This window comes from Dermacentor andersoni, chromosome 5 (genome assembly GCF_023375885.2).
Source record: "Dermacentor andersoni chromosome 5, qqDerAnde1_hic_scaffold, whole genome shotgun sequence".
NCBI classification, from domain to species: Eukaryota; Metazoa; Arthropoda; class Arachnida; order Ixodida; family Ixodidae; genus Dermacentor; species Dermacentor andersoni.
Genome location: NC_092818.1, coordinates 51,374,531 through 51,387,263, shown reverse-complemented (window position 1 = coordinate 51,387,263; position 12,733 = coordinate 51,374,531). Strand labels below are relative to the sequence as shown.

General features: G+C 41.8%; 1 protein-coding gene across 1 annotated transcript in view; it reads right to left on the bottom strand.

Annotated features, from left to right (window-relative positions):
- Positions 1 to 2,177: 2,177 nt before the first annotated feature.
- Positions 2,178 to 12,733, bottom strand: part of Vang (Strabismus domain-containing protein Vang) — a 213,217-nt gene continuing 202,661 nt past the window's right edge. The window contains exon 6 of the mRNA XM_050177609.3: positions 2,178 to 9,325. Within this exon, the coding sequence (XP_050033566.1) occupies positions 8,898 to 9,325 (428 nt within the window). The 3' untranslated portion in view covers positions 2,178 to 8,897. The remainder of the gene's footprint in view (positions 9,326 to 12,733) is intronic.

Here is a 12,733-nt window from a genome sequence, read left to right as displayed (position 1 = left end):
TGTACAGAATACTATACAGATGCTTCCAAGTTCTCCAATGGAGTTTCTTATGCACCTCCTGGACCTTCGTTTTCAATATCCAGGGCACTAAACCCACACACAAGTATCTTCACAGCAGAAGCCTGTGCTATGCTCTCTGCTGTCCAACACATACAGCTCACAAGTCTCGCCAGGGCTGTCGTGTTTACAGATTCATTAAGTGTAGTCAGAGCCCTACTTAGTCCAAGAAAACATAAGAACTCAGTTTTTAGTGAGCTGTACAGTCTGTTGTGCTCCGCATATATGTGCAATCAAATTAATGTCATATGTCGGGTACCTGGTCACAAAGGTATAAAAAGCAGTGAGGCTGTTGACAAAAGCGTTACGTCAGTAACTTTTAACGACACAGATGCAACCATCCCTATCGCTTCTACAGACCTCAAGTCTTTTCTACGCCGTAAGCTAAGGAAACATTGGCAAGGACAGTGGAATACCCAAGTATTGAACAAGCTGCACATGATAAAACCAAAACTAGGAAACTGGACAAGTGGAAAAACAGCATAAGGAAGTACTTCTTTGTTGATGAAGAATAGGACCCACTTACAGTACTCACTCTTACCTTTTGACTGGCAGCGATCCTCTGACTTGTAGTAAGTACGGCGATAATCTCACAGTTCTCCATGTTCTTATTCAATGTCCTGCAATGGAAGCAGAGAGGAAAAAATATTTCCCTTCTGCATATCGTGAAAATATACCCATACACCCGGCATTTCTTCTTAGCAATGAACCGCTTTTTAATCTGCAAATTGTCTTGGAGTTCTTGGCTGAAATGGACACCCTGAAAATCATTTGGCCAGTTAATTTTAGCACACGATTAACAGCCCCTGTATGCAAGAGCTCTGTTGAAGTTCTTGTGTCACTCTTATGCTTTGTAGCATCATGTTCTTAACAAAAACCTGTTGCCACAGCCAACATCACTAACTAATCAGTGTAATTATTTCAGTACCTATATGGTTTGCGCAATTGACAGCGAGTGCTTTCTGGCCCTTTTAGAGCCATGTCACATCCACCATGATAATTCATTGTCTCTACTATCCGCAATATATAGTTAATATCACCATGCGTCATGGCGCTCTTTGGCCATAACTGGCCCTCGCGCCATAAAGCACCACATCATCAAGCGCTGCAACTAAACATGGAACGGAACAAAAAACAGTGAGAATTGTAAACTCTACGTGAACTTTTTATGGAAAAGCTAGTTATGGAAAAGCTAAGCTAGTTGCTTAGTGATGGCTTTTTTTATTTATGCAACACACTCGTCATATTCATTCGATTCGATGGGACAGCATTTACATAAGGAAATAAATGAGACAGCTAGCTAAGGCTCCATCCATGAGGCATGTGTTGAAAACATTATTGGGACAGCATTGCTTTGGCATTGCATGTGATGAAGGTGCTTTTGTCTTAACCAAATTTTGAAGAATTTACTCAGTTTGCCATATCCCTTCTGTTAGAGTTTATTTTCTAACTTCGTTTCGTTTTGTCCTTCTTTCATTGATCAGTGTTTCTGCTCTCCTTTATATTTATTTAATCTTTCAGCTGTAATTATCTGCAATACCATGTCAAGCATTTTGCTAAGCTAACATATGTTAATGGACATGACATTTTCTACTTCTCTCCCTTTTCTTTTTTTGAGCTAGATGAAGATCCAAACCCTCTAAACTCCAGAAAATATGCTGGAAAGTGCCACAGCACCCTAAATAACTTACTATAATACTTGTTCCTGCAAAGCAGTGTTTCGGTATCCAAACATGAGAAGAAACACGTCAGCACTTTTGTTTATGAGCAACATCATCATACCCTGCCTTATTGCTACATTACTGGAGCAAATTTTGCTTTGGGTCATGATGACACAATGATGTTGATGACACTAAGTTCAGCAATTCGAGGCCAACTTTAGCACCAACTTAAAATATTATGAAGTGCTGCATAACCTTCGTGCCACTTGTAAAATGTCATCTTGTTATGTCTGAGAAGTATGCAAAACTTTCTATACCTGCTAAAATATGTCAGTGCTCCTCTAATGTTCTTCTCACTCACACATACGAGTGACATCTCATGGTCCTCAAAAACTATTGCTCTCCAAATCCTTGCTGTTTCACCAGCAGAGAAAAAAGTAATGTAGGTCAGTACATATGTCAAGAATAATCATATCCATTTATTGCATCCTTTCCAAGAGGCAGTGTGTTTTCTACACCTGAATGGCTGCAGAATGTAGATGTTCGTACCAGAGACATGCAATACAACAGGTTGGGAGCTGGGAACATCACACTACAGGAGGTGATTGCCTACATGCGGGAGAAATTGCTTGCATCTTTTAAGAGAAAGTTTTAACATCTTAACTGCCCTTCCAATCTGAAAGCATGTGAGACACGGATACACACGATCTTCATTTGGAAACTGCTGAACTGATTTAAATAATTCATTTCTGCAACACTCTAGTGACTGTTCAGAGCTGATCTTTTAATCCACGCTTTGAGAAATAAAATTCACAAACCGAAAATTACTTAAAAGGGCAAATTACACTAATGTTTACAACTTCAGAAAGCCACAAGCATCGCAGATGCTGCAACATTGCAAATAACATGTTTAGAGCATCCAAAGTAGACAGAATTTATGTTCACATGATCATGCGAAGTGCTCCATTTTTCCTAATAAAACACTTGCAAAAGTCGCATAAGCAAAGTTGAAGTTTACAAAGATAGGCAAAGCAAAGCAATGTTCGAATGAACATTTTGATTTTGACCACTCTAAATGCTCAGTCAACTGTTGTTCACAAAATTATGATATGCGTTTCCACTATAACACAAATAGGTACACATTATGATGCAGCTTTCTATTTGTTTCTTTGATTTACCAATTGTTGTGAGTTTTTGCAAAACATCTGACTATCAAAATAACCTGCTAACAACGACCACCAGAATTTATAACACTTTCTTTTAAATGCAGTAAATTTCAGTCATTTTGGTTCAGTGACAGCATAAATGGGGCAGTTCTGAATTTTGTGTGTCGTTGAAAATTAAAATCACAGTTGACTTTCACCGTACTTTCAAGTTTTCACCATACCATTACATACTTTTAAGTTTTCGTGCAGTAATGCTTCTTGCAACACTGCCAAATATGAACTTGTGCAACTCATGCTGAAGTTCCAGCACTTGAGGAACAAGGAGGTGACACAGAACACTGGCACACAGTGACAACCTAAAAATTCAGGACAAATTCTGCCCACAAAGCTGCACAATACCTGTCGTACGTGCCTCCACGCTTCTATAGACATAGCTCCTGAGAGATGCCAATATTAAAAGAAGTCTGCCCCCATCGTGATGTCAAGGGAATGAGAAAATGCAACTGGCTGGGGCACGCATCTATACAAATTTTCTGGTTTGAACAGCAGCGCATTTGCCACAGCATTTTTAGGTTGCCATTGACCATATTCCTTTATATGAAGAAATGAATGGAAATACCTTGCTACGTTATATGTACATATTGCTATCTTCAAATCACTACGTTCCTGCAGTTACATGTTCTACCGTAACATGGCATTTTGCTTTTGCTATCGCTACAGTTGAAATCTGTAGAGTACAAAAGAATCGTAAACTTTTACCCATGGCAGCCTGTACACCAACGTTTGCAAGTCGTCATTCATGTGACACCCCAAGAGTAAAATTTACAAACTGTGCACCACTGATATCATATGTGCGCATTTAATTAGGCCTAACTGTGCTAGACATCAATATGGCAATTGCACTGACACAGCAAAACTACTGTTGTCAGAGCAGACATATCCCTGAAACGGTGTGGCCAGTGAGCCTTAAAAGAAAGGAAGAAAAAAAGTTCAAAAGAACAAGTGGGAAAAATAAAATTGTGGCACATACTGAGTATTCGGGGAAAAATAGTGTGACCTAAACATAGTGGCTCCACCTTAGTCAAACATGAATGACTTCGCTGTCCACACAAGACGGCATGATGCAACTTCCAAGAATTGATACGATGCCCACTTACAATGCACGCATTTCGTGCTACCAGTTTCAAACATAATTAGCAATGCTGAAAAATATTAGAAATCATATGCATACTTTACAGCGTCTTTACGTGTCTTATGTTTAAAATGCCACATGACTGGATCCCTGATTTTCTCTAGGATTAAAGATGCATGATATTGGTGCTTTTCTTAAGCATGGCACAGGAGCTGCATTCGTAAAAAATTCCACAAGCATAATCACTGACACACGGGGTCAGAGATTGCTGATTTGACTTACGATGCAATTAATCTCAAAAATTCCTTTTTAGTGCACTTGCAAGGGCTTTAAGAAATATGCTTTTTACTCTCTCATTGGATGTTTAACATGCAAAAGGAAGCGAGATGTGTAGAATTTGCTTTTTGCAATTTTTATCAAGCATATGGAAACTCAAAATTTTTCTTCTGGCTTTCCTTCTCCTACACCTTTAGTTTTACTCTATATTTCAATAACGGCCACAAAGAAGACAAACAGAAATGGAGCATCAGCATTACCATTGCATGTTGAATTTGTAAATGCGAAATAAATAAACATGGCATTGCTGTGGAGCAGCTGCGTAGGGCAATTTGGCATTGCATGAACTGAAAGCAATTCACAGGAAAAAGAAAGGCGGCCGGATGTTATGGGCCACCTTTCTGCCGAGATGGCGTTATTGCCAACTGCTCACTACATTTCACTTCTGCATTCTAAGCACTTCGTTGCTCCGTGGCGAGGAAAGCAATCCTTTGGCTATATATATACATACATGTGCGCTTTCATAATATACATTCACGTCACTCACATGTACTCCACACTGGCAAATAGCACAACGCACAAAGACAGCTGCCACACAGAACTACTTATACGTCATGTAAAGACTGACAGGCCATGAGTGCAAGTGTCACTTGAGCTTGCATGAAACGTGCCTGCAACATGGCTAAATGCGGGCAGTTTGAAAGCCCGCAGTTACGTGGCATGAATAGCTCTGTTCACTACTGCTACAAAGAGCTACCTTTATCACACACTTATAAAACTGAAGTGATGAACTTACTATACTCTGCTGGAAGCTGGGCTACCTGATTACTGCGTTATGAAACAGGGTTACAGCGCTAAGAAAGACAAAGACAGACACAACCAGGGCCCATTCTGTGCAGTTCGTGTTTTATTTTCGTCTTCCTTTAACACTGTAACCATATTACTAAGCTCCATTTCATGCTTAGCAGGCAATGTCACAGAAGCTACACAAGTAGTGTAGTCACAGAAATCTTAGCCCATGCATTTCGCAGTGCAGTCGTTTTTTATAATCGGCAGTTCATGTGGAATAACTACTTTATATACATTACAACTTGTGGCAGTAATGTTATGTGAAATTGTAAATTATTTGTGCCTCCTTGCACTTATAGTATGCGGCATACTATTCAGTAGAAACGTATCACACTGTTCATTCGTTGGGAAATAGTTTCATATCTGCAATGCCTTTCCTGTAATAGCTAAATCATATCTTGTGAAAAAAGAGTACTTAAGTTATAACTATATCTTTTCTTTGTATGTGACAAAATAAATTTTGCTTGCGAATCAGGAATGCGAGCATGGAGAGATATCTATCTAGCCTTCGTAGCACTGCATGCTATGTATGCAACAGATAATTGTTCAATACAAAGGAGATATAATTTCCTCAGGTGTGTTCAGAGGCATACTATAACAGCTTATCGCAGTCGCAGAGCATTGTGATGCATGTTCTGTTGCTTGAAAAATTGAAAAAGTTGTTTAACTCCCATTGAAAAGATTGTCGCTGTACCAGCTGTAACAATCAGGGGAGAAGATGACACAACACATTCTGCTGAGAAATGTAGCAAGACTGATGCTGATGAATGATACCATTACAAAGCATTGCATTAAATTTTTTTTTTGTTGTCAGCTAATGTAAGCCATCACATCACATGCCAAAATAACACTGCACCTTGACAGCTGATCAAACCTGTAAGAGCAATAGGTACATGAACAAATCAAATATATGCCTTGAAATTCACAACTGTATCTTCTAGAACTATAGAAAGGCCTTGGTCCACAATATCAGTTTGTTTTTGAGCAGCATTAAACATAATTTTGCTACTTAAGTAGCTTTAGGTAGTCCCAGTTGTGCTTTTTTTTTTTTCCTCTGCAATTTATGTGCAACTAAGGCAAGTAGGGGTGTGCAAATAGTGATTTTTGAGATCGAATTGAATAGAGCCTGAAGCCAATGAAATCAAATTGATTAGTTTCTGAATGGTTTCTGAATAATGAACAGCCATTATCACAATTACAGTCGAATCGCGTCAATCTGAAGATGTTTAATTCAAACTTTCAGTTTATTCGAACTGAAGCTGTAGTGCCGTCAAAGTTATGTGTATTCCAATGAGTGAAAATGCCCGGTAATTCGTACGTGCAGACATTTGTGATGGTTAATTCGAACATGCTACACTCCGACAGTGCTCACGTATAGCAGCGTGTCAAATCATGCAGTGGCACCTCCCACCGGCGTCCTTCTGACCCCACCATAGAGGAAAAGCTTATAAGAGACCCCTCAATGCTGCACATGAAGAAAAAAAAGAATGTGGCGGAAATTTGTGCGCGGGTGTCTGCAGGTGCGCATCACCAATTACTTTTGTTAGTGACGGGTGTCCTGTACAGTCCACGATTTTCCGGACGCCAAATTTTTCGGACATGCCCGATAATTCGGATGCCTTCGCGGAACCGCCATGTACATCACAGAGTCAGTGTATGAGAACGTCTGACATTTAGAACGTAAAAAAACCTTCGACGTCCGATTTTCCTGACTTTTTGCCATGACCGCTGATCCGAAACGGCATTTATCGAGGCCACCACCACCGCCATGTTGATTATCTCGCCACCTCAAGCCGGTGTTCTCACAAGCAGCCACACTGTGGCAATGCTAGGCCTAGCTACTTCGACGTTCGCTACATCAAGCTTCGTGCTATATGGTGCCGTGTGTTTCATTGAAACGATTCGCCGCTCTTATCAGAGGCGCTGACTCCGGCTTCGTAATCCTCGCCAATGGCTTGGGAGCGTGGAAAGCCTAGCGCTTGGGAGCGTGGAAAGCCTAGCGCGTTGCATAATACCGGTTTTTGAAAGTCAGCTTCGCCCCAATACAGCTGCGTTAAGCGGTGAAGCATACCAAAAGTTAGAAGGGGCAATCGTAACTGGAAATATGTTTCCTTTAATTATACACGCGTACACCCGCCGTCTCCTATCACAATACGAGCACTGACACGCCTAATAAATGTACTGGCAGGCCTTCAGAACTATTTTGGACGTACCTGTGGCGATTTGAGCTCTTTGGGGCCGTAAAAGGCATGCATTTATTTTTTCCCGTCTTTTCTGACATTTTCGCAGCCTCTAGGGAGCCCGAAAAATTCGATGTTGACTGTAATTTGTAAATACGTGTGAATAAATCTTCTGGAACTTCCCACCCATGTGTTATCTCAGTGCACATGCGTCTATTCAGGCAAGTCCTCCATTCAATTAGAATTAACTTCCTTTAATTCCAACAAATTTTCGGGCCCCATCGAGTTCAAGTTATCGAGATTCGACTGTAGTATAAAACAATGTTCACATCCTAGTGTTCTTAAAGTTAGCAAGTTTCTCTCATTACGTGGTATGTTCTGAAGCGTTGTTTAGTAAAAGCACAAATGGAGCATCAGCAGAAAACAAGTACTTTTATTGCATGCGCAGGACTCTCTAGAGAGTGCGAATGATTGCTGTACACCCTTAAGGTATGGCTACCTAAGCAACGTAGCCTGCTCCATTACGCAAGTTCTCGTGTTTTATGTCTATACTTTGTCCGCTGGCATGAAAATTTGCCATACTTTTGCTTCAATTTTATGTTAATTGGGTGCAGTTAACATTTTCAAATGTTCAAAAACTATTTGAAAAATGTTTGCATTTACAAATAGTGACAATTCAATTCACAGACCGAATTGGTCACTATTCAATTCATCATTCAAAAGTTTCGAATATTTGCATACCCCAAAATGCAAGCGTCCTTATCTATCATGTTGTTACATAAGAGTGCAGTGACGACTGCGAAAGCATGTGGTTCAAAAAATTCCAAATCCAGCCTACATGTCTGATTTAAGTGGTTCCCTTTACAACTGCCTTGAAAATTTAAAATTAGGAAAGCATGTTAACAAAACACAAAACTAAGAGCGCTCACAGGTGCCCTATTAGCGGCTTTTACAGCATTCTTCGGCAGAAAACAGTAATTACAAATAAAAAAATCTAATATATATATTTTTTTGCAAAATGATGCACACTTCGTGTAATTGTTCTGAGCCAGCTGGGTAGTTTTTCTGGCCTGACATTCTACAGTGCAATTCCAAACTGCAACAAGTTTACCAAGATGGCTTGATATGCAATAGTGTTGTAAACCATCCAGGCTGGTTCGATACTTTCACCAGGAAACATACATTTTAGGGTCAAGCAGGCGTCCAATTTTTAGGAAAGAGATCACAGGCTGAACAGCAACACGTTACATCGGCATGCAACACTTTCAGCCTGGTCACCCGCACAAACAACACACGGCACCATCTCTCTGGCGCTCGTCCCTCGGACATTGGTGCCAGAGTGTTTCTTACAAAAAATCTCTGATTGACCAGGGCACGTGTCTGTCACAAACATCACACCGACGTCTCTTAGCTGACAAACACTGCTGCTCAAGCCTTTCTTGCAGAGCATCTGGTCGACCTGGGCACGTCTGTCGTGCCTAGCGTCACAAGGTCTCGGAGTTGACGTCTGCTCGAGTCTTTTTTTTTTTTCTCTCAGATAAGCTGACTGACCAGGGCACGTCAGTCACATCTGGCGTCACACTGAGGTCTCCGAGTTCAGCCGAAGCACAAAGCGGTTGGACTTTGGGTCCACAATCTCCTCAGTGACATTGAAGTGGGGCAGGGCGTGAATGCTGACCAGCAAGGACACTTCGCCCTGCCTGAGGAGGAACGTGACACCTGGCTTCAGAGGCCGCGAGAGGAGCACATCACAGACGAGCGCCCATGTCTGGACTGGGCGCAGCTCCCGGTCATCCTGGAGCACGGGAGTCGACTGGAGGTACTTTTCGAGGAAGGCCTTCGGGCTGAGGTCGTAGTGAAGGCACTGAGACAGGTGCTCCAGGATCCCCTGCATAGTGTGGCGGGGTTGCTGGCGGGTGATACGCAGGTACTTCTGCAGAGCACGGGCCATGGATGGAAAGATGGCCTGTGCAGCCTCTGTTGGGTCCATCGGAATGGCTGGCCCTGCACGCAAGAAGAGAGGTCAACACTGAACACTCTAGTTGATTCACGAATTTGAAGCTCATTCTAGGTCCAGCATGAAGGTACAAGCGACGAAGAAGGATTATGTAACATGTACAGTTTTGTGAGCAACGTGAGAGGGAACACCGAATTAGGTTTTAAGCAATGGTTACTTGCCACGCATGAATAAAAATCTGACAACTTAAAAATATGTAAGAAGTAGTTTTCCCTTTGAACATTTACTCTCATCAAACACTTTTATGCATGACAAGTGTTTAACCACTGCAGCCTATAAAAGAACAATTTGCGTGTTTCCTTCCATATTTCTTGAAAGGGTAGAGAGTGCTAATTAATGTTTTCAATCTAACCTTTAATTGTTTATACAGTTCAATAAAGAAAGTGGTTATTTCCGCCTGTGCTTTCCTTGACATGATTGTCTGTTGATTTCTCATGGTTGCAACTAACTAAAAGCTCAGCTCCTTTGTCCTCTTTATTCTTCCCATTCACTGTATAGCGGGGATCTTGACTGGGCCAGTCTTAGCACGTGAGGGCTTATTTGCAAGTTGCCTGTTCCTAAGAATGCATACACTATATGTGATGCCTGTGGTTTAATGGGTGTTCCATATGAGCTGCCGTGGCTGTACATGAATGGTACATGCATGTATATACCAAAGATATGTGGACAGAGAGATCACTGACACCGTAGCTCAAGTGGTAGAAAATCACATACATCAGGGGGAGATTGTGTGGCTCCCACCAGCAGCAACATTCCTTTTTCTTACCCATTCATTTCCCTTTTCCTTTTAAAAATATTACTTCATTGTCGATTTAACTCTCACCATTACTTTATTATCTAGTTCAATAATTGAGCAGTCCATTTCCTTTATGTTCTCTTGGCTTCATGTAGAAGTACCAGAGGGTCAGATTGGCAATGGAAACTGCAATCGTTTGACTTGGGAAAGGATTGGCTCAATGGTGCCAAAGAATGGCAGCTTTGGTGCAAGTGCCAACCATAGGCCGAGAGTTTTCATTTTTCTGGGGGGGGGGGAGGGAGGGGGTGTGAGCCACCTCTCCAAACCCCATATATATATATATATAAATATTCCTTTTTCTTGCGCTTGAAGAAACTTCGTGTGAACTCTAAGAATTAAGCACTGAAGTGACTGCGTTATACGAGTATATACAAGACCGTCTACGTAGTAGGAGACAGTTCAATTTCACAACCCGAGTCCTCTCGTGGTGTAATCTTCCTTCGTGTAATTGTCGCATACTTGGCTATCACTATTACTGCTTCGCCTTTCCGCCAAAACTGCAGCCTCCCTCTCTCTCTCTCTCTTTCTTTTCGTGCGAGTCCCAAGTATAAGCGCTGCTGCGGATGATTGCTGTTGATTCTTTTTTCGATAGAGTTCGGCTTGGCCTCATTTCGGTTACTGAGTGCACCTTAACTCTCATGCACCAAGACTTAAAAAAAGAGCCGTTGCATTACTCAAAGAAAACCTAGTGCGCATTGTTTCCAGTACAATGGAGTAGCCGCCAGTAATTCTTTCATTATCGAGATTTTGAAATCCAGCCCGAGTTCGCAATGTTCATGGTCAAATGTCTTTTCGAGCGTGAAAAAGGCATTCTTGACAAAATCCAGAATGATTTCCGGTGCCAGGGGTTGCTTCGGTTGGCGGTGCAAGGACAGCACCAAAAAATTTCGGGGGGGGGGGGGGAGCTGAGGCCCCATAAGCCCCCCCCCCCTTGGCTACGCCCCTGCCGGTGACAACATAGTTAAAGCCATGAAAATGCTCAAAAACAATTTGCGTACCAACAGAACAAATGCGGAAATCACCCTGACAACAGTACTTTCCAGGATCGCAAAAAAACACAGGTTACTTACTCAACGATCAGAGACACCCCTAGCTCATGCACTAGGGACACATAAGCTCAAAAATTTTCTTCTGGACATTGGAAACCAACAGGAAAACAACCATGTCATCCACCAAGCTAAAATACACCAGGATCCCGACATTCTGCTCGCCCGGGACTGACTACACCCCAATTTTTGTGGCGTCAAGATAATTGCTAACAACATGAAGTACAGGCTCAGGAACTCTTTTAAATCGATGCCACCAAGAACACTAGTAAAGCCTGCATCCCAGTTAGCTTCAACACAGACACACAGGCCTGAAATCTTCAACACGAGCTCACATGCACATTCCACCAAAGCTAGAACCCAAGAAGCATCTATACAGATGGTGGACGTGGAACCAACACCACCTAAACAACACCCGCTCACACGGAAGCCCACAACCACCCACGAAGCCTTCACACAAACAGCTACATACACTAATAAGCAGACAGACACACAGACAGACATTGGTGCAGGCCTTCACAAGAAAATAAAGCGTAAAAAAACATCACCTGAAGATGTTTCATCCCGGAGGTCTGCCTGAACCAAACAGAAATGGCTATCACTCACTATGGACAGCACATGCAACAAATCTCGCCCTTTCCTCCAATCCCGCAAGCTCATCGCCAAACAAATTACAGATTTCACCTAAAAATTTACACTAGCTGCATTAACAGAGGAAAATCCCAAGAGGTGTCAGAATTAAGGTTAGATGCACCCTCGGTTCTTTACCCTTCAGGCTATTATGAAAGTGGAATGCTGTCCTAGAAAGTGCATCGCTCTCTTTAATTGATATTCTCGAAGAACACTGCAAGGAACAACTTACGATAATTACTAATCAACTTGACAGCATAAATTTATCTGAACCGGAAGAAAGACAACTTGAACAATTTGTCCAAACTAGGGAGGAAAAATTACTAAATAAATACCAGCACAAAGGTATTAGAGCTGCAGATCCACCCAAGAAAACTAATGTAACCTCTACGGCACATAGCTCCACTGATAGTGCTACAGGCGTGCATCCAGAGCACTGCAGCAATGTAGTAGACACATTCCAGAGTCTAAGCCCCAATGAAGTTGATCTCCTGAAATGTGGTCTAACATTTTGTCCCATGAACAACTCAATAAACGAATAGAAACTCCACAAAGATATAACAGTTTTCAAGATGCATGCACATCAAGAAGTTCTTTTTCCTTATGAAAAAAGGCGTTCGTGTTGTCCACTTCTCTTCTCTCGTGTCCTGTATGCACGCCTCCCCTTTTTGCATAATGAATCCTTACCAACTAGCTCAGCTTTCTGTCGTACTAAGTTCTTTTTCGATAGACCGGACGTAGGAAAACAAGATAGAGACTCTCTTAGACCACCTAGCACATGGACACCGGAAGCCGAACAGTACCCAGACCTGGATTTATACATAAAGCTAATCTCAAAGGAAATTCTAGAGTCGGTGTGGCATTGCCGGAAATGAAAAAATTTGTTCCCTGCTCAGCACCAAATCCTTAACCCTTTGATGGTC